This window comes from Hippopotamus amphibius, chromosome 8 (assembly GCF_030028045.1).
Source record: "Hippopotamus amphibius kiboko isolate mHipAmp2 chromosome 8, mHipAmp2.hap2, whole genome shotgun sequence".
Taxonomy (NCBI): domain Eukaryota; kingdom Metazoa; phylum Chordata; class Mammalia; order Artiodactyla; family Hippopotamidae; genus Hippopotamus; species Hippopotamus amphibius.
Window position 1 is genome coordinate 114,633,799 of NC_080193.1, and position 25,386 is coordinate 114,659,184.

The following is a 25,386-nucleotide window of genomic DNA, read 5'->3' on the forward strand; positions in this document are numbered from 1 at the left end:
CTCTGTTAGGGAGGCATGTATAGAGACTTTGATCTGCTTAGCTCACATCTTTGCCAAACTCCTGGCTGGTTTTAAATGATGTCCAAGGGATCAATTACCAGACAGGGTCCCAAAGAAGAACCGATTTCACATGTATACAGAAGGCAGACGTATACATATTCTATTTTATCACTGGTTTCACTCACCTGCCTGCTAAGTATGTTATCTCTTTAAAATTGGGAATAGTAAATTACAATGGAAAGAAAAACAGAATAGGGGCCTTGATTTCTAGACCTAATTTTGCTATCTTGTTATGTAAGCTTTTAGCAAATTATTTAACCCCTCTGGGCTTCAATTTACCTTATCAAGAAAACGATGGAGCTGAAATAAACAATTCCTGAAGTCCCTTTCAATGCTAAAAGTCTTCAAAACTGTAACACATGTAATGTCTTTTTTTTTTTAGGACACTTAAGTCCACAGTGAAAGGTAAGGAATAATTAACATTGAGGTTTTAGTTTCTATTCAGTGACGTCTAACTGCCACATTACATTTTTTTTAGAGCTTTCTCATATAGAGTAATAGTTTACAATGATGATTACCTTCAACATTATGTTTAATAACTATGAAATGTCTACTAGACTTGTGGTCATTCCACAATATATATGACTATCGAATCTTTGTCATACACTTGAAACTAGTGTATGTTAATTATATTTCAATAAAAATATAACAATAATAAATAAATAAAAACATAAAATAAATATTTCAGTTACCTGGGAAAACTTGGGGGGGGACTGAGCATTCTATTTAAAATAGGCATATGCTTTTCAAAAATTAATTTTATATCATCTCAAAAATTGAGAAGTTAGGTAATGTTCAGTGTTTATTGTCATTTCTCTTTTTCCATTTATTCCTGTGTTTTATAAGCACATACCAACCATAAACTCATAATTCAACAAACTTCTAGTTATTAGTATATTCTTCTTGTTTTCATATTGTTTAAGGTGAAAAATGCTTATAACTTCCCATTCTAAAAAAGGCAATGGAAAAATAATATATTATAGCTTTCTAATTTTCTCTTAAGTATGTGCCAGTGTTGCTGCAGCAAATAAAGGGACATTTCCAAATGGAGACACAAAATTATTATCAATGAATATGATGATGTATACGAGGGTGAGTCAAAAACTATCCGCACTCCAATTATATTAAAACTTTTGTTGGCCGCACTATCTTATCAGCGCTTTCTGTTCAAGGCTACTGTCTCTCCAGTCACTGTTGTGCAGGTGTGAACGTGTTACATCAGCTCATTTGTAACTATGGTGCGAGCAAAAATGGATGCCCCACTTGTGATTTGCACGAAAGAAGAGCAGCGTGAAGTGATTTGGTTTTTGTGGTCTGCGGTGCATCTGGTGCCGTTATTTATCAAAGACTTTGTGTGCAGTATGGAGAAAGTGTTTTGTTGTGAAGAAATGTGTATGAATCGATAGAGAAGTTCAAAGAAGGTCGCACAAGTGTTAGCCATCAAGAAGGAGCCAGACGCCCGTCCATGTCCACGGCGGATGACAACATTGAGTGTACATGTGAAATGACTCTGTCGAATAAATTGAGTGACAGTGGATTATGTGGCAAATCATTTGCAAATCAGCCATGGCTCTGCCTACAAAATAATCCATGACAGACTTAGGTTTCGAAAAGTTTGTGCTGAAGCCTAAACTTTGGATTAAACGCAGAGGACTGCTATCCAAGGGCACTGTGATCTTGCATGACAATGCATGTCTGCTCATTTCTGCCCACACTGTCAACACTCTGCAAAAACTTCGTTTTGAGGTGTTAAAGCATCCTCCCTATAGTCCTGATCTTGCTCCATCAGACTTTCACCTGTTTGGTCCTCTGAAAGCAGCTCTACTAGGATGAAGATTCACTTCTGATGTAGAAGTGAAAATAGTGGTGCATTAGTGGTTTGCAGCTCAGCCCAAAACATTTTTTAATGAGGGAATGTGAAAGCTGTTGACAGATGGACAAAGTGTATTGAAAAGCAAGGAGATTATGTTGAAAAATGATGTATTTGTCTTTTCTAAAAGTTAATGAAAATAAATTCTACAGCCAAATTGTGGATAATTTTTGACTCACCCTTGTACAATTTTTTTAATGGAAGGAAATGACAGTTAATGTTCAATTTTTATGTTCGTTTGACAAATTTTAAGATGTTTGGAATGAATATAAGTTGTACATCTTAGTATTATTGAGAATTGACTCTAAAGTCTAAGAAAACTATTTTTAAAGGCTCTACATAAAATTAATTTTTTTGAAGTAGCTTTTACACCCTCAGATTAACTAAAAACTTACTTTTGAACAACTGAAATGAATTACATGGAAGGCAGTTGAGTTCTTCATGTTTTTTACATAGTCCCTGGTATCTATGCTTTTGCTGCCTGCTATTACAAAGCTGCTCTAAAGAATCTTGTGAATGTGGAATTCTAAACTATTTTGGATGTTTTAGCAATGCATCTCATTGATTACACGGATCTATCTTTTGCCCAACTTTTATTGATACCACAGGGTTCAATTTGAATATGTTTTCTTTCCTGATTTCCTTTTTTTCTTTTTTCTGACATGGCTATAGCTATCATTTATTTCTCAGATTCAAATTTTCTTCTAAGTCATAAACCAATATTAACATTTTAATGAAGGGTACTTTATCATATATTCACCAAAAATAATTTGAGAAGCATTAGTAAAACGATTTCGTTATATTAAAACCTTCCTTTACCATGATTCATTAGGCCACATAATGTTGTAACTCTCTCTCTTCATTAACTTCTTACTTGTAAAGCTGCATAACAGTTTTAAAATGTTTATGTGGACTTCCTTATATTTCTGTATTTGATGTTAAGATCAAGATGATCTTTACATTAACATATTGTTCCAGAATACAGTTGTTGAAAACTCAGAGTAATGGGGAAGTATAATTACAATGGAATTTTTCTCTAGCAATCAAAGCCTTCTCTTGTATGTTAACCTAGAAGGTCAGCAGCATTGTGTCCTGCCATGCTTGGAGGAAAAGCCATTCCTTTCCCAAGTGAAACTCTCAGGCTAGCCACTATAGATACCCTGGCTGATCTCAACCATTTCTGATGTAAATTTTTTAAAAAGGGGGAAGACATCTGACATGTATTCTAGGAACCTGGTTCTCTGTTTTTCAGATAATAGTGCAAAGGCTAAATTATTTTCAAGAGATAATAACAACCAGTCCAACTCCAGAGTTGACAGAACACTTTTTATAATAAAGATATTAATAATAATAAGCTTTTGATATATAAGACTGATCTAAGGGTTTTTTTAAATATATTAACTCATTTAAACCTCATAATAATTCAATAAGGTAGGTATAATTATTAATCTCATTTTACAAATAAGAATACTAACAGGCAGAAAAAATCACATAATTCAGATATTAGTTGAGGGAGCTGAAATTTGAACTCAGATGGTTTGACTGAGAAGTGGCTGTTCCAATCACTGCTATCAGAATTTAAATTCTGATAGCATCAGTGGTGTTGTTGGGCTGCATCTGAGCATACCACATATCTAGATTCTAATTTCCCTACCTCAAAGACTATTGCATAGGTTTAGTTAGAAGTTTCAAATTTAAGTGGCTTAATATGTGGAATTCAACTACCTCAGGGTTAGAATACTCAGGTTGTAACCACTGTCATATTTGAGGTTGCAACTGTTTTTTGTTTGTTTTTGTTCTTTGCTGTTTTCTCAAAGTCAAATAAGAGCTTTTTTTTTTTTTTTTAGAACATTGAGGAAGATTAGGCTAGATTAGGCTGCAAAGATTGAGAAAGCCTCATTAGGAACCACGCGACTCACTGAGAATGGAAGATCTTGAGGGTCACAGCTCAGCCAAGTCTTCTCTCTTATCAACCACACACAGTGCCAAAAAATGTGTGCTTCATATATGAAACTCTAATACCTCTAGAAATCACTGAAATATGACAATCTTTCTTTTTAAACCTCTCTTTGGTCTTCATATTTTATTTGTTGGTCATCACCTACTTAGTTTTCTTCCAAAATTCTTTGCTTCATGTGGCTGTTCTCTCTTCCCAGGGAAGTCATAAGTTTTTAAGGTCAAGGTCCATGTTCCTATTTGTTTTGGATTCAGTCACTTTTAGAACTTGGAACATAGCAAGCAGATAATCAAGGAATGCTGACTCTCTTTACTGCCACGTGGTGCAAAGTAATGTAGTAGTCTCTTTAGAATTGCATTCTTATATACAAAGCTAGATATTTCATTAAAAAAATAAATACATCAGCCTTTTGGGGGACAGTTATACATTTTAGAATAAAACATTTAATAAATAAATGACAATCTCACACCAACAGAATAATAAGTTCATTAAAAGTTTTTCAATATTTCACCTTTATAGAAAAGACAGTTCAGCAGTCTCATCAAATGTTGGGAGGAATGAAAAATACTACAGTCTTCCTTAAAGGTAATAAAAAATTATCTTTAAATTTATGCCTTAATGTTCAAACTGTGGCAGCAATAGAAAGCTAATACACAATCCACCTATAGAGCCTATCAGCATTATCTTCAAAATATACTCAGATGCCCACTGTTTTTCTCCTTCAGCTCCTACTCAGCTTCAAGCCACAGTCACTCTCCTTGCCTGGACCCCTGCACTGGACTCTTGATGTGTGTTCACCTTTGCTAACGCCTGTTCAAAACTTGTTTCATTTCTTGTCACTCTCTCAAAACTTTCTAAATTGAGGGTTTCTTAAATTTTACAGTGGCCTATATTGAAGAGGGGGAAATTTCCCCTCTACCCCTCTTGAGTTCTTGTGGGTGGACCAATAAAAAAATTAATACAAGACAGATTAACAGGAGAAAAATAAATTTTAATTCATGCACAATAAGGTTTCATAAAAATAGGACCTAAGAAGTGGTCAAGGCAGGCAGCTTTTATACTTTTTAGACAAAGAAACAATAAATTTGTGAGGAATTGACAAGACAAAGAAACTTGGGTTTGGGATGCTCAATTAGCGAAGACTCTAAATAGAATCTGGGCTTGGGGTAGTAAATTAAAGAAGTAACAAGGTTTGTTTATGTAGGCTCCTCGTCTAAATGCCCTATCTCTGGCATACGGGTGTCCTTCTACATCCAGATGCAGGGAGTGTACCTTTCACACAGGAGATTTATTTACTGCTTTCAGGGAGACAGAAAGAAGGGTCAGAGTGTCCCTCTTGTGTTGGCAATTTTATAAGTAACTTTAATTCAAATTAATCCATATACCATTGTGGCGTATTCTGGAGCGGCCCACCCTGAGCCTCAACACCTAAAGGGCCCTACGAGAGCTATATGACATCCCCTGCCCCACCTGCTCTACTGCACCTGTGCCTTTTGGATTGTATTTACTTCCACTTCCCTGCAATCCACTGCATTCCAGTCATCCCAGGCCCTGGCTAGTCCTTGGCTAGGCAAACACGGTCCCACCTTGCCCGTGACAGCCGATCTGGAGACATCGTCTCCCATGCAGCCACATGCCTCTCTCCCTCACTTCCCTTAGGCCTCTGCCATCCTCAGAGACCTTCCCTGACCACCTTATGTAACACAGCACCCTCTTTCCCACCTTTCCCAATCCCCAATATTCTGCTTTCCTTTTCTACATACAATTATTACAGCCTGGAATATCGTATTAAGAAATGAAATACTGTGCTAATACTACATTATATATACTAATAAATATATACTATATAATACATAATATACCATATAAATAACAATAATACTGTATTAATAAAAATATATACACTGTTTTCTTATTGGGTATCTCTCAAAAAAGTCTTATTATTTTGCTTATTATATGTAAGTCCCAGGAGGGCAGGAGTTTATCTATTTGGTTCACTAATCAATTCTCATTGTCTCAATCAAGACCTGGCATAAATTAGGAGCTCAGTTCAAATGAATAAGTACATGTGTGAATGAATGAGTGCACAAATGAATCTATATTTTTCTATCACTCCTACCATGGTTATATGTGTATTTCAGACATCATGTTAAGATGTTATATTCAATGAGGACATTTAACTTACATGTGGATCATCTCTTCTATTAAAAATTAATTCCTCTTTTAAGAAACTCCCCTCTACTATTAGTTTATGATTTAAATTAGTTAAAGCTGCTAAAGTCTTTACTATTACTTAAAGGCAGGTTACTGTTTAAAGGCAGTGGCTTTTAAACTCTTATGACTATAAACCATGATTTTATGGAATAAACTGATGTTTACGATATGCATTCTGAAATTTTCTTTTCTTTTTCTCTTCTGTTCTATTTCATCTTTAAATACATGCCTTCCATGACCCACTGCATTGATTTTACGGCCCAGTTTTTTTCAGGGAGCATAACCTGCAGTTTGAAAAACATCACTATAGGATACATAGGAATATATCTAGAATTCCCAATGAACTAGTATTAACGCTGTCGCTGCTCATTAAAAAAATAAAAAACAAAAAACAACTAATGACTCCTACATAGAAAAATACTTTTAAAGCCAACTACTATTTTATATCCATATATGACTTGAAATAGGTACACTATGAATATTAAATGTGAATTTTTGAAATAGCATATTATATAAAATGAAAGAATGTGAAAGTAAAATATGTTCTTAAAGAAGAAACTACAGGAATTAGAACATGAGAGCAGAAAACTATTACTTTAAAACTTAAAACATTTAAATGTAAATGTTATTACATATTTCCCCAGGAAGAACTGTAATTCTTAAACAGCTCTGTTAAATTTATCAGATTAATTTGTAACCAGTGGTTGCCAAAAGTAAATGAAGTGATAGGAATCTTTCAGTGATATGATCATTCTCCCTTTTAGACAGGATGAAGATAGATATTTACTTTTCTCCATATACAAATTATTCCTCTGTTGCATCAATTCTTCCCCTGGAATATTTAGCACATTTGTATTTTCCACTATATGTTTATATACTACCCTATATATAAACTTAGAAACACACACTTGTACCATTAAAATAACTTCCTAAGAAGTTTAACATCATCCTATCCCTCTTGATCCAAATCAACTTTCAGATCACTATAGATTTACCTTCTTAAAATCCTATTTGATTAGTTCACCACACAAACTGCTTCACCTGCCATTCAAAAGCCTTCCCAACTTATCTTTGCAGCCTTGTCCATCATTAGGCCTTCTGATGGTCAGTGTTGTGTTAACTTCTCCAGGTTATACTATCCAGTTATTCAATCAAATACTAACCTAGGTGTTGCCATGAAGTTATTTTGTAGATATAATTAACATCCATAACCACTGATTTTATGTAAAGGAGCTTATTCTGGATAATCTGGCTGGGCCTGATACAATCAATTTAAAGGCCTTAACAGAACTGAGACAAGCCTGCTATGTTCCTGAAGAAGAAATTCTACCTGTGGTTAGCTCCTGCCCAGGAGTTTTCAGCCTGCCCTTCCTGATGGTCTGCCATACAGACTTCAGACTTGCCTGGCTAGCCACACCCCCCCACCCCAATCGCATAACCCATGCCTTGAAATAAATGTGTGTAGGGATTGGGGGGTGGTGTACATCCTACTAGTTTGGTTTCTTAGATGGAACCTGGACTGATAAAGTACTTTACCATCATTAGCACTTTATGCCTAGCCCAACTCTTGCAATTTTGTTTGTGCCTTAAGCTTTCTTGACAGAGGTCATCCTCCTCCAGATGTCTCAGCTTGAAATGGTCATTCCAGTCTTGTTTTGACCCTTGGAAACCCTACCTCACTCCCACTTACATAAAACAGGAGTGACTCACCAATCTTTGAATCTCCATAGCTTTCTATTAAAGTGCCACTTGAATGGCAAAGAACAAGATCTGCCTTTCATGTTAGTTATTTTTGTAAGATATTTCCCTATGACAATAAGCTCCATAAGAATAAATAGGCCATGAGTCATACAGCTCAGAATCTTCAACATTCAATCAAGTTTTAGCCCGTGCCTTATATATGTCATTTAATGAATTAATTTATAATCAAGTGTTATTACATATATAAAGAGATGCAAATCTTTGAAGTCAGATAAACTTCAGTTTTTCAGCCCGGCTCTGTCTTATTAGCTTTGTGAAAATAGGCATATTATTTAATCTTTCATCCTTACTTTTCTCTTATGTAAAGTGGTGATAACATTCATAATCACTATATTGGTTTATAGAAATACTAAATCATGCAAAAGAACACCAACACAGTGCCTGGCATATATTGGGACTCAATGAAATTAACTATTTTGCAATTACCTTGGAAAAGTTATTATGCATTAATTCATAAAATACTTATATATTGAACAACTACTGTGAGACAGGCATTTTGGTAAGGCCTGTGAAAAATTAAAAAGACAAATTAATGATTGCTAACATTTATGAGTAGTTATTTTATTCTGGATATATTCTAACACTTCATGTAACACCCTTATGTCTACAACAGCACTAATGAGAAATTACTATTAATCCTATTTACAGATGAATAACCATAGACACAGAAAGGTTAAGTAATTTTCCCAAAGACACACAGCTAGTAAGTGTTGGAGTCAGGATATAAACCAAGGCAATCTAGTTCTAGTTCTAGATTCTGTTTTTTTTTTTTTTTTTTTTCTTCTGTTGCCCCAAGGTACTTCCTATGGACATGGATTTGGTTTTCAAGTGGCATATACTCTACTAAGAGATGAGAAAGTTTTCAAAAATAACTACTAAGCAATCAATTTAAGAAGTGCCACGAAGAAGGGAATTCAGAAAAAAATAACATTCTTCAAATATTTTTAATGCTACTTGGTACACATATCACTCAGAAGGTCATATGAGAATGAATGAAACCAACCTGCTCTTCCACATTTGACTGACCCCAGTCTGGAAGATGTTTCTGTGCCCTCTACTTTGTATGGGATGTCTTACAGTTGTTATGGACCTGTGGATTAGCAAGACAACTTTTCCATGTAGACAAGCAGATCTCCATTGTCACATTAATCCAAAGAGTTACAGGTAGTTCTGATTACAGCATAATCTTTCAATCCTTTATAAGCCAGTTTTTCAAAATAAGGCACTTCAAACATTTGTAAAAAGTGAATAATCTCTGTTGATTTCACTTGAAGGATATAATTCTACTACGATGGATAACATAAAAAAACTGAGCATGGGCTTTAAAATAATAGTTGTTCTCTAGATTAAATTTTTTTCTATGACAATCCCTTGTAGTGTATCAATAGCTAACATGAGGAGTATTTGTGGATGAGATGGGTAATATTAACTCATTTATTCTCATTCTGTTAAGTAAACTTTTCATGCTAATTCATGGCAATCAACCGTCATGTTAACTTTACAGGGAAATTCATGAGTATTGTAGTGATTTCAAGTATGTTAGTGTTTTTTTTTTTAATTTTATTTATTTATTTATTATTTTTTGGGGGGTACACCAACAAGTATGTTAGTTTTACACAGGAAACATTCTTGAGCATTTTCTTTGCTGCACAGTCAGCCAGAAGACATATAGTTGCTGCACTCTACAAAGCTCACTGCTGAGCAACCCTCTGGAAGAACTTCTTCCAAATGGCCCTTTAATGGTGCTTCCTGCTGATTCAGACTCAGACCAAAGCTGTAGAGGTTTCCTGTTAAACACCATTGGCTCTCAGTTCAATAAATTTTTAGAAAATTTTTCCTGAAATAATTCCTCATAACTAATCTCTTGATATCCCACTAATCCACTGTTCTCTTATAAAAATAATTTTATCATTTTCTATCTTCCCCCATGCCATCTCTGAAGTTCAGTTGCTTAAGTCTGGTACACTCTCTTACTCCCAAATCCAACTCATTAATTCACTTCTATCTCTTCCAAATTTAAACAGATTTCTCTGAAATCTACTTCAGGTTTAGTGCTCATTAATTATAAAGTAACACCTTTCTTTAAAGACTCTTTTGTAGATTGCATTCATTCATTTTTTGTCCAGTTTTCCAACAACAGCAATGAATCAAATCTCTGAAGACATGGAGTATGAACTGTTTCTATTTCTCTATTAAAATGCAGCACCTGAACAAACGATTCATAAAAAAATATGCACTTTTTCTGTGTTTTCTTAATAGTTTAAGTTTTGTTTGTCTCCTTTTTTAGGGGTGATAATTACATTCATTAAAATTGCAGCTCATTAGCAGCCTAGTTTTTATATTTGTCTGTGTAATGCAACATTAAGTATTTTTAAGGGTAACTAATTTGTTGGTTGTTTTATTTCTTATAGGCTATGACTGCAAATAATTTTAATAATAACCAAAATCATTTGAAGAAAATACATTCATGACTTAGAAATTATAAAGGATAGTCTTTTTTAAAAAAGAATACTTATTGGAAAGAAAAAATAACTTTCCATATTATATACTACAAAATTATTTATGCAAATTTTTTTCAGGGATCTACTAAGACATGCCAAAGCATAAGCAATCTTTCTAAGATCAACCATAAATTAGCAATAATACCATAGCAAAATAAAATGCAATAATATCATATGAACTATTTTACCTTTGCATTATAGGGAATGTAATGTTTTGATAAAGCCTCAGGCGTATGCATCCATGTTTTATCTGCAATGAAGAATACACAGTGTTAAATTAAAGCACAGGTTCTAAAGGTGTCATATTCATGCATTAGCATTTGTAAGGAGTCTGATATGGGTGGGAGCACTTCTAATTCTGAGATAGTTGTGCTAAAGTGAGAAAGAATAACTAGTCAGATGCAAGAACAATGTAACCACAAAGGAATTATAGGGTTCTTCCCTTAATATGTCTTCCTTTTAAAAGTTTTCAAATAAAACAATTCTGAATTTTTAAAGAATATTAAAATAAATCAGTTGTGCTATGAGTAATTATATCAATTATGTGAACAATTATGTGTTATTTTTCTTCTTTCACTTGATACTCTCATGAAAGGTTATTTTTCTTAATTCTCTTGTCAATAAATAGTAATCTGCTCTTTATTCATGACTTACTATTCCTTAGTATCAAGAATTAACTATTTAGTTAAGGGAAATTTTAACATTAAACTAACAACTGAATTTATATAAAGCTGAAATAAATCAACCTACTAAATTCATTTAAAAATTAATATAATATTAGGATAATTTTTTAGTCTCAATTTAGAGACATTGATTAAGGGTCCACTATCAGGAATTTTGGACATAAATAATCTTAAATGCAGTGATTTGAAATTATTATGCTATTTAGATTCATATAATAGAATAACAGAAAGAAAAGTAATTAAAAGAATAGAAGGGCTTCCTAGGTGGCACAGTGGTTAAGAATCCGCCTGCCAATGCAGGGGACAGGGGTTCAATCCCTGCTCCAGGAAGATCCCACATGCCTCGGAGCAACTAAGCCCATGTGTCACAAGTATTGAGCCTGAGCGTTAGAGCCCATGAGCCACAACTATTGAGCCCATGTGCCACAACTACTGAAGCCCATGTGCCTTGAGCTCCTGCTCTGCAACAAAAGAAGCCACAACAATGAGGAGCCCATGCACCACAATGAAGAGTAGTCCCCGCTCTCCACAACTAGAGAAAGCCTGTGTGCACCAACGAAGACCCAACACACCCAATAAATAAATAAATAATAAGTAAATTTATTTAAAAAAAAAGAATAGAAGATATTGAAAGTTATTTGTATTGTATATTATTGATAGAAATAGAAAATAAATTTTTCATTCAATTTTTGAATTTGATTTATATTTTCCACATATCTCCCAAAAATATTTGGTGGAAACTATAAGTGGGAAAAAAGCTATACATGTTAATGTTTACACAAATCAAATTTGGTTACTTTTTACAAACTGCATTTGTCTGTAATAAAACTTCTCAGTCTTCAAATATGTTATGTCTTCTTAAGTGGATTTTTGTGAGTATTTTACTCTTCATGGGAATTTAAAAATTTAGAATCAATATTATAAACAGAATAAAATCAAAGACATTTTTACCATGAAAAATATGAAATAAGTACATACTAAAAGAAAATATCAGATTACTAACAAAGCACTTTCAACATTCAATTCAGAATATTTAAAAATGATGTTAACAGAAACTAGTTCGATATCATTAATATGTTCTCAAACTGGGGGAATGTGAAGACATAGAGAAAATGGTATATCTTTCTAGAATTTAATTATTTTAAACCATTTAAAGGATAATGCACTATGCATTAAACATGCTTATGGGGTAAAATGCAATATTCACAAGAATGTCTAAGACAAAGCATGAGGGATCAATAAAATTCTGTGCTCATGGTACATTTTAGGGCTATTTCTGATTACTGAAGTGGATATGTGACAGCTCTACTTGGGTGAATATTTTGAGAAGCAATACATGCTAGACTTCAAAAAGCAGTATTGACATACTGACATTGAGATTAATGTATAAAACTTTATTTCTTGTATGGATTTCCATTTTAACTATAGTTTTCTCTTTATGCTTGCTACTGGATAGTGATATGATTAATCCAAGAATAATCTGTATTTAGATGTGGAATATAGTCTTGCTCTTGTATATTAAAATAAATTTATCAGAATACTGTACCCAAGATAATAAAAACACCAAAGACCTGCCTTCAGAAAACCTAAAAACATATCCAATTCCTTTTTTTTAACCCCTTAACTCAATTCTTCTCATCTCTTCTTTTCCAAGTCACACAACATAGCTCAGGAGGATGCAAAGACTGACTAAAGTTTGAATATGATGGTTCATTCCAATCCTGAGAGAGAGGGATAACTGCTTTCTCCCGTTAGCCACCATTATTTGAAAAGTGACGATACTGCCTTTGTTACAGTCTTGTATTACAGTAACCTAGAAAGAGGGTAGCTATGTCTAGCTGTTATTGGTGACAGACTAAAATAATCACAATATTAAATTACCAGCAGATAAACTGTAACTGCTACAATGACAAAAAATCTATGCCCACAGACCAAGTACTGACGATTTAGTGGTTGTTTATCACATACCTCTAGTATAGGTAGTACACTTATTAAACCTGAATGATTTCCAAAATGAGTCCTTAATGTTATTCTAATTTACACTTTGGCAAAAGAAAAAACTGACAGATATGTTAACTCATATCCACGTGGCGGACCTTGAAGAGAGGATACAGATGATGGTCTCTGGTCACTATATGGACCACAAAAGATATTAGATACATGGAATTGGTGAAAAAACAGGAACATAGACACTCCAGAATGTGTTCCCTTTCTTGAAATTAAACTATAATCACTAACTTAATAGTGAACATTCACATAAAAGGAAATGCCAACATTTCAAAATATTTGACAGGTGTCAAACTACTGTGACTACTGGGTCAATATATCTAGGTATTCAAAATGTATTTACGTCAAGAGCTCATCTAGAAAGATGCAGTAAACTTCATTATTCTTGTATCACCAGAGCTTAACAATTGAAAGCATCTATTTTGAATATATTAAATTTAAAACTAAATATTGATGGATAATGGATGTATTGGAATAAAATTTTCATTATAAGGAAAATAATATTTAAATAATATTGAAATTTAAGTGCTTTGCACTATGATTATATCCACCTATCAGTATATCAACTAAGTTAAAGAACATAAAGTGTAATCAGCCAAATTATTTAATCACATTTTTCACATGCTATGTTTTATGGGTTTTTAACTAAATGATTAATTTTGACATAATAAATAGAATACAAGATTTTAAAAATTCAAAAAGAAAGCTAACATAGGGAAAGAAGGAAGCTATAAAACATTCATTAAAATTTAATCTACGATTATAGGGTTAGATAATTTTTACAGAGTTCTTCAAAATAGTCTAAAATGATGCAATTCTGGTACATTCAGTTTTTTTCAGAACCTATGAACAACTCTAATAACTATTAAAGCATTTGCAAAGAAAGTCAGTGAAGCATCTGGCCAATTCAATCAAAGAATATCAGACAAATCAGTAACTGGGAGATTTAATGAAAAGAGGGAAAAAAAATTATGTTTAAGTTTAAGATAGCAATCTCTTCTCATTGGGTTTCTGATTTAGTAAGGTTGCACGTGACAACCAAGTGATTTTGATACTATGAAATAAGAGATAAATAAGATAAGTTTTTAATGATAGAAGACCATCTTGCTTTGTTTAGAGTATAGTACAGTGTATGTTGATGCTAGTTATTGGAAAGATGAATTATATATTCTCTAGGGCTATAATTGCAGTTCCTGATGGTCAAAATATATGAATTCTCTGATAAAATTCCAGTTTTGCATCTCAAATTAAAATTCAACAAATAGGGCTACTGGTTGTAACTAGGAGCACAGGCTCCAAGAAGCTTTTTAACAACGTACTAAACGAGAGAGTCTCAAGTGACTGGTGAACCTGAGGCAGAACTGCCAGCATCAAGCTCTAACTAAATTGGAGTGAAATATTGATCAGTAATTTTCTGATGAGATATCTAATCATTAGACTTGAAAAATAAGAGAAGTCAAAAGAAATTTAAAGAGAATGCAGCAAAGCAGGAAATAAGTGCTTCTGCTTTTGATTCTCTAAATCACTATAAATTTGCTCATGGTTATACTACCACTGTCTTCAAGTGAGACAAATATACAATCACTAGTTACTTATCTTACTATCCAACTCTTGGGATTTCTCAATTAAAAACCACTCCAAATCCCCTTCAAATAAAGAGTAAATTAGAAATGTAAAGTTCCAACTTTAAAACCATGGGAAAGGGAATTGTAAGCAAATAAAAAAAGAGAAGATAGCTGTGTCTTTAAAAAACAAGATAGTGTGTTTAAAGTGATGAGTTGTGATGTAAAGTTTTTATTACCTTATTAAAAATACTTCTACATGTCAGTGAATTATTTCTAGATATTTTTTACTAGTAAAAGGAATTAAAAAAACCATCAATTTATTTTTGGTATATGTTTTAAATCAAAAACAAGCTATAGACCACAATAAATGTCATTTTGCCTTCCTCTTATTCTGAAAAATACATAAAATAATAAATTCCTACTTTCCCAGGGTTGAAAAGTGCCTGAAAGTTCTTCACATTTCCTAAATCCCTACTTAATACATTAATCCTCTGTACCACATCCAAATGTCTGACCACCTCTCATTTCAGTTAAAAAAAAAAAAAAGGTAATACTTTGAATAATTCCATTACCTTTTGGCACAACTTTGTTGGAAATTTTTTCCTACATTTAATCAATGACCTTATAATTTATACCTATTTCTCCTTTATTGAAGTTAGTTCCGTGACCAAATGACAGCATTCAAACATTCACAGGTCTTCAAACATTGCAAGACCCCAGGAAGGGTTCTCAGCCATGCTTCCTGCTGCATGGTCCAAAGTCCTAAAGTCATCTCAGCCTTTCTCAACCAGGCATGTTACAATGTGTCAATGCATCCTTTAAAGCAAGAACACACTGTGCCTGAGGGCATGGTGTAGAACAGAACAATCTATTTCCTGGTTCAAGACTGTTCATTATTCATCCATCAGGAAATGAACTGGAACTTTTGATAATCACACTGATGACTTTATTCTTCAGCCATGTTTTACCAACACAGCAATTAAGGTGTATCTTCCAAATAATAAGAATATATAAATAAGTATAGAAGCGTTAGAGTTTCTGGACCCATGTCTGGTAATCTACAATATCTGATTAAGTTTATACCGTGGAATATAACCTAACTGGTCATTTTCTCCCCATGTACCTCTAATCCTACCACATCAGTTGTCTCTTCCTACTTTCAATCACCTAAGAACTTGAGCGGCATTGTTTAAGTATTCTTTCCCAGGTCACTAATAGCATGTTCAATAGGAGAGACCCCTGTGCCCACCACTAGGGCACTCCTTCTAGAATGGCAAGGATACATTACTTTAACTTTACTGAACTATATAAAACTGTCAAAGTGTTCTATCTTTCCTATGAGCGTATCATGAAATATTTTGCCAAATGCCATGTTTTCCTGCCCCTTAAAAAAATAGCCTGTAACTAGTTGTTTCTTTCATTCCTATACTGTTGCAATGCAAACAGAAGTGATTTTTCTTTTTCCTCTTGAGAGCAAGGAAAACAAAGAGAATGTGGAACAGGCTAGAGGAGAAAGATAACCTGGCCTGAAGGAGTTAATCATTCCTTGTTTTACTTTAGCTGTCACTAATCTGTAGTTACTAGATTTTTACTTCACAAAGCTAAGGCCCTGATACCTTATGCGAGTTACATCCTGCCTCACTCGCTAACCTTATTTACAACTTGGAGGCTGCATTCCATATGACCTTTGCAACAAAATCATTCCTGTAGTTTGTTTTGCATCTCAGAAAAGAGGTCCCCAGCCGACAAACCACAGACAAAGGGACAACCAACAAACTGCCAGACCCCAGCCACTGGGTGGCCTGACGCCAGCTATGACTGTTTTGAAATATTGCAAAGGGAAAAAAAGAATAATGCAAAGGAAAACGAATGCAAGACCTCCACCAACTTGGTCCTTATCACATACCCCAGACTGTGAGCCCCCACGTATAAAACCTTCCCCGACTCCCAAGGACTGGGGAGGGGGTGGGGGGGCCGGCACAGGTCTTGAGGCGCTAGCCTGCTGCGTCTTCCCTTTGCTTGGCAAAGGAAAATAAAGCCATCTCTCTCTTCCTCCAAAATCTCTGTCTCCACATTTCTATTAGGCCTTGGTGTACAGAGAAGCCCCTCTTACGGCAACAACACTGATAATTAGGATATGTTTCTACTTATTTTAATTCCTACTATAAAATTAATAACAAATTTATTTTGGCCTTTTGCTATCAATTCACGTATCATCAATCCTCATATATTATTCAATAAAAAGTGAAATGCATGTGCGCGCGTGCACGCGCACACACACACACACGAGTGAATTTAAATCACTATAACCTGTGTAAACTCAGGGAATTTAGTATTATGGCTATGAAAAGTGAAGTTAGGGCTAACTTCCTAAGTCAGATCGCTTTATTTTTTGCAATTTCACACCACAAAATAAAACTGCCGAAGAACATATTGTCACAAATGTTTCCTGAACTAAGTGTATTAAACAACTCCACTCTCATTAGGATGATAATTAAAGAAAGTTAATTAGCAGTGTCTCCAGGTTTACATTGTTCTATTCTAACTTCATTCTGGAGCCACGTGGTTTGATAATCGGAAAAAGTGGTTTCTTAACATTTCTGCCTTATTTTCACAGTAATATTGAACTGACTCCCAGGTCCTTTAAATAAATGGACACACTTACCTTTCTTCCTGCTAAAAGCACGGTTCATGATGAGGATCAACCAAATAGATATTCAGTTCAATCACACTTTATATCCTATAAAAATAAGAAAATAGTAAAGCATAAGTAAAGGACCGCTGACCAACCTCTTTTATGCAAATTATTTTAATCACAAAGTCTTTTCAAATTTTTTAGATGTTTACAAACAACATTCTGAAATATCCTACAAGCCAATGGGTAAGAATAAATGTTAAGTACTCAATATTATGAATGACACAGCAGACAAGAACAATAAATCAAACGAAAATTCCTCCAAAGTTCCCTAGTTTTCTTCTTTTTCCTATTATACATCTTTCATTGATTATATTTACCTGCAAATTTAAGAAGAAAGAAGGTTAACTTTTCCCTGAGTGCATGTCCCTCCTTCAACATCTTGCTTAGAAATCCCCTCAGCTAAATATCCAATTTTATTGATTACAAGTTTCACCCTCCACAAAACACTAGAACACAAATACAATTCAGCCAAGTTTTTTGCCACTTTATAAAAATGATCACCTTTTCTCCATTGTTCAAAAAGATGTTCTACTTTTCCAAGACCTTATCAGAATGGCCTTTACCATTTATATTTCTACCAACATTCTGTTCATGATTACCTAAGTATTCCCTAAGAAGAGGGAGACTTTCTCTCCAGACTTCTCTTCTTTCTGACCTCTCACTGGAACTGCCTTTAGCAGTCCCTTCAAAATACTCTTGGTTTCATCTAGTATGCACTTAAAAACACTTCTAGCTTTCCCCCATTACCCAATTCCAAAGCTGCTTCCACATTTTTAGGTATTTGTTACAGCAGCACCCTACTTCTCAGTCATAATTTTTTGTCTTGGTCTGCTCAGACCACCATAACAAATACCATAGACTAGGTGGCTTAAAAAACAGAAATGTATTCCTCTCAGTTCTAGAGGCTGGAAGTTTGAGAGTCATACTTCAGGGTGCCAGCATGGTTGGGTTCTAATGAGGACCTTCTTCCTGGCTTATACATAGCCATCTTCTGGCTGTCTCCTTACCTGACAGAAAGAGAGAGGGCACTCTTGTCTCTTCCTGTTCTAATAAGGACACTAATCCCATTTTGGGGGCCCCACCTTCATGACATCATCTAAACATAATTAGCTCCTAAAGGCTCCATCTCCAAATACCAGCCTTCTGGGGGTTAGGGCTTCAACAAATGAATTTGGAGGGGACAAAAACATTCAGTCCATAACACTCTTCATAAATCTACATAGCAATTAAAGCACAGTAGATAAATTAATCTCTATCATAAAGTCATTATTGCAATGAAATTACTGCTATCTCTGCATTTCTACTCCCAAAGAAAAATTAAAATTACAAAATATTATAGTAATAATATAAATAAGTCTACATTGTTTTGTAGACTTTAGATAATGACACAATAATATCACTCTGTTATTTTCTCATACTTTATTCATCTTCTCATAATATACGTTATTAATACAAGATAGGTAGAGGATACATTTTAAGAATTAGAATGCCAAGAGAATCATGCCATGTATATTAACAATATGACATGGTTTATATTTCTATGATATGAAAGATATTACTATTATATAAGTAGTGATTAAAATGACTTCATTTTCTACAATTAATTTATTCATTTACTCAGAAAGTATTTACTGATCTCCAGTGCCAGGCAGTCTGCAAGATGCAAACAAATACAATGAGGAAAAAATATACTGTGTATTCTCCCAAGGGTTACTTTTCACTTAGAACCTAACAGACATAGTTATTAATTGATCATATCCTCAAGGAAAAAGTGAAGATCAAAAACTAGCAGAAAAGAATTATAATGTATCCACTTGTAAGATTCAACTTCTCTGGAAAAATGAAGAGACCAAAACCGTGATGTCTGTTAATCAGCAGATCAATTTCAGTATGTCTCTTCACTACCCAAATCTCTTCACTTTTAGGTAGACATTTTCAACAATAGCAGACTGTAAAATGTAAAGGCATTTAATACTGTATGATTTTTAAATCCATAAAATTAAATAATATTGTGCTTTTAAATTAAGAGCTATATAACATAAGCTCTTTGGGGGCATACAGACAAAAAGGCATAAACCTTAGAGTAATTGTATAAAGTTCAGTAGGCCAAAGAAGGAGAGTATAAAAAGCAGTACAATTCTATGACGCTAAAACACCAGGAGGATTTTTGCCTGCTCACAAAACATATAGATATAAATGTCAGTATCAGATAAGCCATTCTTGTAATAGAAATAAAAAAGAGTAATTTCACTTTCCAAATACCATTCTTTAGCCTATTTATTCGATCCTATGGCACTCTACACTTCTTCTTTGTAAAACAGATCTTACTTCCCCTCTCTATGCCCATGTATATAACGTAGTGTATGATACTAAGTTGGTATTTGATATACTTACACTTGTTTAATGTTTAACAATACATGTTTTAGTGCACTTTATAGTTGACATAATAAGATATGTCATTACCAATTAAACATGTTAATAAGTTAAGAAATATAAGTTCTATATAAACCTATTTTACTTCCATTTACAATATAATATACAGCTTTCCTTTTGGATAAACTTTTTGCAAACATTGTTTCAGTGACTACATACACATGGATGCATCATTTTCCTATCATTAAACAACTATTATTTCTAAATTTCAGCTAAATATATACAAGGATAATAATTTACATAAAATTTTCTTTTATTAATTTTTCCCATAAATAGCATCCCAGAGTAAAAATCACTAGGTCGAAAGTATTACTATTTAGGTTTTCTATTTTTTTTTAATTAAACATAAAGGGGTTGTAACAATTTACATGGCCATCAGTTATGTGACAACACTCATTTGACTTCACACTCCCCAGGATTAACTATTGAATATTGTGTGTCTCTATGTGTATCTGCATGTGTTATACTTTTTATAATCCTGTTTTTAAAATAAAAAACTCCTTAGGGACTTCCTAGGTGGTACAGTGGGTAAGAATCCACCTGCCAATGCAGGGGACAGGGGTTCAATCCCTGTCCCAGGAAGATACCACATGCCGCAGAGCAACTAAGCCCGTGCACCACAACGATTGAGCCTGCGTTCTAGAGCCCATGAGCCACAACTATTGAGCCCATGTGCCACAACTACTGAAACCCACACACCTAGAGCCCATGCTCTGCAACGAGAGGCCACTGCAATGAGAAGCCCGCGCACCACAATGAAGAGTAGCGCCCACTTGCCGCAACTAGAGAAAGCCCGTGTGCAGCAACGAAGACCGAACACAGCCAATAAAATAAATGAATGAATGAATAAATAAATAAATAAATAAAATTTATTAAAAAAAAATCTTTAGGATTAACAGTGCTATATAGTATGAGAACTTACACTGATTTCCCAATGGTATTAAAAAACAAAAACAAAAACAAAACACCATCATTCAATAAATAACCCAAACCTTCCTCAGAAATATATGTTGCCACCTTTCCATATATTAAATTCAGCTATGTATAGTTGTTTAGACACTTTTGCTTCCGGCCAAGACAGAGTAACAGAAGCTATATTTATCTTACTATCTGAAACACATAAACAATGAAACAAGAGGTATGAAACAGTGACTGTTAAGACATTAGACATCAGGCAACAAAGGATAATGATCCATGAGAGATGAAAAACAAATAAGGTAAGCCCTACGACTTACTGCATGGAGAAAGTTTCTAGACCATGGTCCAGGGAAGTGGAACTCAGTCTGACCCCAGCAATGTCCTTGAGTTTTGGAGATATAGCTGAGAAGGTGGTGAAATGAAGATGCCTATTTTGCAATCAAGAACACTGAAAAGGAGAGAGCTCTACCAAAAGGACTGAAGATACCTGCAAAAAATCCTTCTTACAATTGAACTGAGTACTGATAACTACCCAAGACTCAGGAAAGAGCCACCCACAAAGTTGAGAGAGAACAGTGCCTGTAGCTCGCACAAGAACCAACAGCAAGGAAGGAAAATTTTGAATTCACAGAACTTTTATTAAATTACTAAGAGTCTCAGCTTCAGCAGGGAAAAATTAAGACTAGAATAAATGCTACTTTGGCCTCACCTGACAAATCTTTAAAAACAAGACCCAAAAGACTCAAACCAAAGTAACTTCACTATATCCCAAACTATGCTCAAGAAGATTTTAAGGTTAACTAGAACCCAACATGGTAAAATTCACAATACCTGGTATTCAATAAAATGTATGTGTGGGGACGGGGGTGGGGTGTGTGTGACTATATATATATATGTATATATTTGGCAGGCAAAGAAGCAGAAAAATACAATCCACAATGGGGAGGAAAATTAATCACAAATGGCCTGGATGCTGGTAGTGGTAGGCAAGGACATTCAGACATGTTGCATACGCTCAAGAAGCTAGGGGATAGATTAAGCAGATACAAAAAAATACCCAGATTGAACTTCTAGAAATGAAAAACACAATGCATAGAATAAAAAATGCACTATATGAGATTAATGGCAGATAAGACATTGTAGAAGAAAAGAGCAGTGAAATTGAAGATACAGACATAGAAACTATCTATGAAGCAACACAGCAAAGAGTCTAGCAGGCAGGAAGGAAGGGAGGAAGGAAGGGAGGGAGGAAGGAAGGAAGGAAGGGGGGAAGGGAGGGAGGGAGGAAGGGAAAGAGGGAGAAAGGGAGGGAGAAAGGAAGAGACAGAGGATCATCGAAAAGCTTCAAGTGGTTGAATAGTCCCTGAAGGAGAGGACAGAAAGGAGAGGATTAGAAAAATATTTGAAGAAATAAAGGCTAAGAATTTTCCACATGATGAAAAATATAAACCCAGAGATTCAACAAGCTTAAACCCCAAATATGAGAAACAAAAAGAAAACGACACCATAGCACATCATAATCAAATTGCTCAAATCCAAGAACAAAAAGAAAAATCTTAAAAGCAGTCAGAGAAAAAGACATTACATACAGGAACAAAGATTAGGATGGCAGCAGTTTTCACATGTGAAACATTGCAAACTAGAAGACAGTGGACCAACAACTTTAAAGTATGAAAAAGATCAACGCTTGATCAAGAAGAAACAGATAATCTAATTATATATGGGGAAAGGTAGGAGTGATTTTTTTTCCTAAGGCCCACTTTGAATTTCTTTATAAAACACCATTATATATATTTTTGCTTTTATCTTTCTTAAGGATCCAGTGGCAAGTAAGTAAGTCTGGCTATGTTCAAAATAAAAATGGACTATTTAAAAATGATCAAGAAAAAAAGTCATAATTCATGAATTATTCATAATGTATTGAAACATTATCACTCCAAGTTTAAAGCCAATTGGGAGTTTTAAATCTCCAAATAAAATTTTTAAAATACATTACAAACATTAAAGGCAGATGTCATTAGATGAATTATTTTAATCCCAAATTTTACATAAAAATCAGTAACCACATAGACAAAACACCATGAGGCCACTTGGTATTTATTTACTCTATAAATTTAACTTTTTTAGGCCTAATTTTAAAACAAATTTTAAGCCAATGATCATTTTTTAAAATAAATCCAGCATATTCAAGTTTGAAGACTATTTACCAAAGGAAATCCACAGATATTTATAAACTAGTTCAGAATAAGTTTAGAGTGACTTTCTAATGAATGGCAGTTTCCTGCTTTGCAACCGGCTGCCCAAGCTTTTGTTTTAAAAAATTAAATCATACTGTTATGACTAAAGAAACTCTATATGGTATGAATATTAAAAGCTATAAAGCAGCTGGCTCTGAATTTCATTTTTATCCTTATGAGTACATTTAATATCAAATTTTCCTGGAATTCTTTCAAGGTTAAAAGAAAAAAAAAAACCCTCAAAATTGATTAAAACATGGTTCACATTAATATGTAATACATCACTTTAAAATTTTGTTCACTAAGAGATCAGAGATGATACTAAAATAATAAAGACTAATCATTAGGTTTAGCTCTATGCAGGATGGTAAACCAGGTGAAGTTTTAAAAAAAGTTCTTTCTCCTATAAATGCATATAAAATGCATTTTTTTTTTTTTACTCTCAGAACTTTTGTGTGCTTTTTGAATATATAATTCAGGAAGGTAATCCTAAGACACTGGCAGACAATTTTAGACCTTGCATTAACTCCTCCACATTGCTAAATACTCTAAAGTAATTGCTAACAATTGGAACTTCATTGCTTGCCATGGTAAACGAAACTTCCAAAATCCTCCTGGGAGAACTCAGCTCATTTTTGACACTCTCCTGGATCTAATTAGTGTCTACTCTAAAGGTTCTCTGCTTAAATCTCCAAATTGTAAGACATCTTATAATATTCTTCATTGTATTTCAGGACTGTAATTTGCAAAGGGCTCTTTGCTTTTGTAGATCAGCACTATCTAAGTGTAGCCAAGGAAACTAACCACTACACAAACTGAGACATTTCACAGAAGTCACAGGATATATGTGTTTAAGAGGCTATACGTTTATAATTTACTAAGAAATAGCAACATTAGTGTTTTATGAAATTCCCTAACTTGAGATATAAATGCTTATCATTATTTTCCTTTTTTTACAATATTGACCCATATCTCTTTAACACTCATAAAAAAAGTTCTTTGCTCTTCCAATAGATACATTTCGAGACCACATTATTTGACAAGCATTATAGGAGTGGAAAAGTAAAATTAAGTAGGACATGGTCCCTGCTTTCAAGGAACTCACCATCTTTGAGGTAGGAGAGAGTGAGTATGGGGCTCTATGCATAGGGATGAGTCCCATAAAAGAGGTAGATACCATTGAAAGAGAGAGGATGAAGCCTGGAATGGCTGTTTCGTTCACAGGGGCAGCTTGAGAGTGTATGTGAACAGTCGCTTCCCAAATGTGCAAAGGCTAAAGGTGAGAGGGGGGAAAAGGTTTCAGGTAGAAGGGCAGAGAATGTGTGGTGCATGTTGATCAGGGGCAGGGGGCTCCTAGCCACACTGCTACTCGCCTTCTGGGAGCCATCCACTGGTCCTCCCTGAGGCGCCCGTCTAGACTATTCTGCAACACCCCTGACTAGGAGGGGAGGAAGGTCTAAGGAGCGCTTTGGCACTAGATAATGTGGCCAACTCTTCAGAATGGCTTCTATATGAGAAAACCGTAACATATAAAGTCCAGAAGTACCAGGTCTATGAAATAAGATAAAAAGGCCCTGAATTTCTTCTAATGCCAAGAGTGAGGTCAAAATAGAGGTTACAGGGCTTCCCTGGTGGCGCAGTGGTTAAGAATCCTCCTGCTAATGCAAGGGACACGGGTTCAAGCCCTGGTCCTTGAAGATCCCACATGCCATGGAGCAACTAAGCCTGCACGCCACTACTACTGAGTCTGCGCTCTAGAGCCCGTGAGCCACAACTACTGAGGCCTGTGCAACTAGAAGAGAAGCCATCGCAGTTAGAAGCCTGCACACCGCAACAAACAGTAGCCCCCACTCGCCACTACTAGAGAAAGCCCATGCACAGCAACAAAGACCCCATGGAGCCAAAAGTAAAAAATAAAATAAATAAATAAATTTTAAAAAATAAATAAATAAAAATAAAGGCTACAATGAATGAAAAGAAAAATGGGTATGTAGGGCCTATTCTTACTGACAATGAAAGCTATGAAATTTGAACCACTTTATTCTGAGAATAACACTGTCTATTCTAAGAGGATTTGAATGTAGTATATTCAAAAGTCATTTCCAGAGCTAAGTATTGTGCAGTAAGTACCTGGGCAATAATTATGGCAACGTGCGGATGTTGCAAAACTATATGCAGGAAATGAGTATCGGCCTGGAGGCGGCACCACCACTCAGCCCCTCCAGAATGAGGATAACCACAGGTCCTTTTTGTGCCCTTTCAACCAAAAGAGAGAGAGAAAGCTCCAGGGAAAGAGATGTAGTGGAAATCTCAGACCATCTGAACAATCCCAGGGGCATGATGAGTATCCCAATATAATTCCACAAGTGCCTATAAATTCTGAGCTAAACTTGGACAGGCTTGCAGCAGTCTGTTTCAATAACTAGACTGAGATTTTTCATGAAAATTTCATCCAATGATCAATGAACTATTTCTCTCTCTG

General features: G+C 34.6%; 1 protein-coding gene across 2 annotated transcripts in view; it reads right to left on the reverse strand.

Moving 5' to 3' along the window:
• The window catches only part of GULP1 (GULP PTB domain containing engulfment adaptor 1), a 263,361-nt gene that overhangs the window by 84,337 nt on the left and 153,638 nt on the right, over positions 1–25,386 (reverse strand). For both annotated transcript variants that reach the window (XM_057746407.1, XM_057746405.1), the window contains exons 3-4: positions 17,284–17,358; positions 10,552–10,613 (exon numbers count right to left, since the gene is read on the reverse strand). In XM_057746407.1, the coding sequence (XP_057602390.1) occupies positions 10,552–10,613; positions 17,284–17,311 (90 nt within the window). In that variant the 5' untranslated portion in view covers positions 17,312–17,358. The remainder of the gene's footprint in view (positions 1–10,551; positions 10,614–17,283; positions 17,359–25,386) is intronic.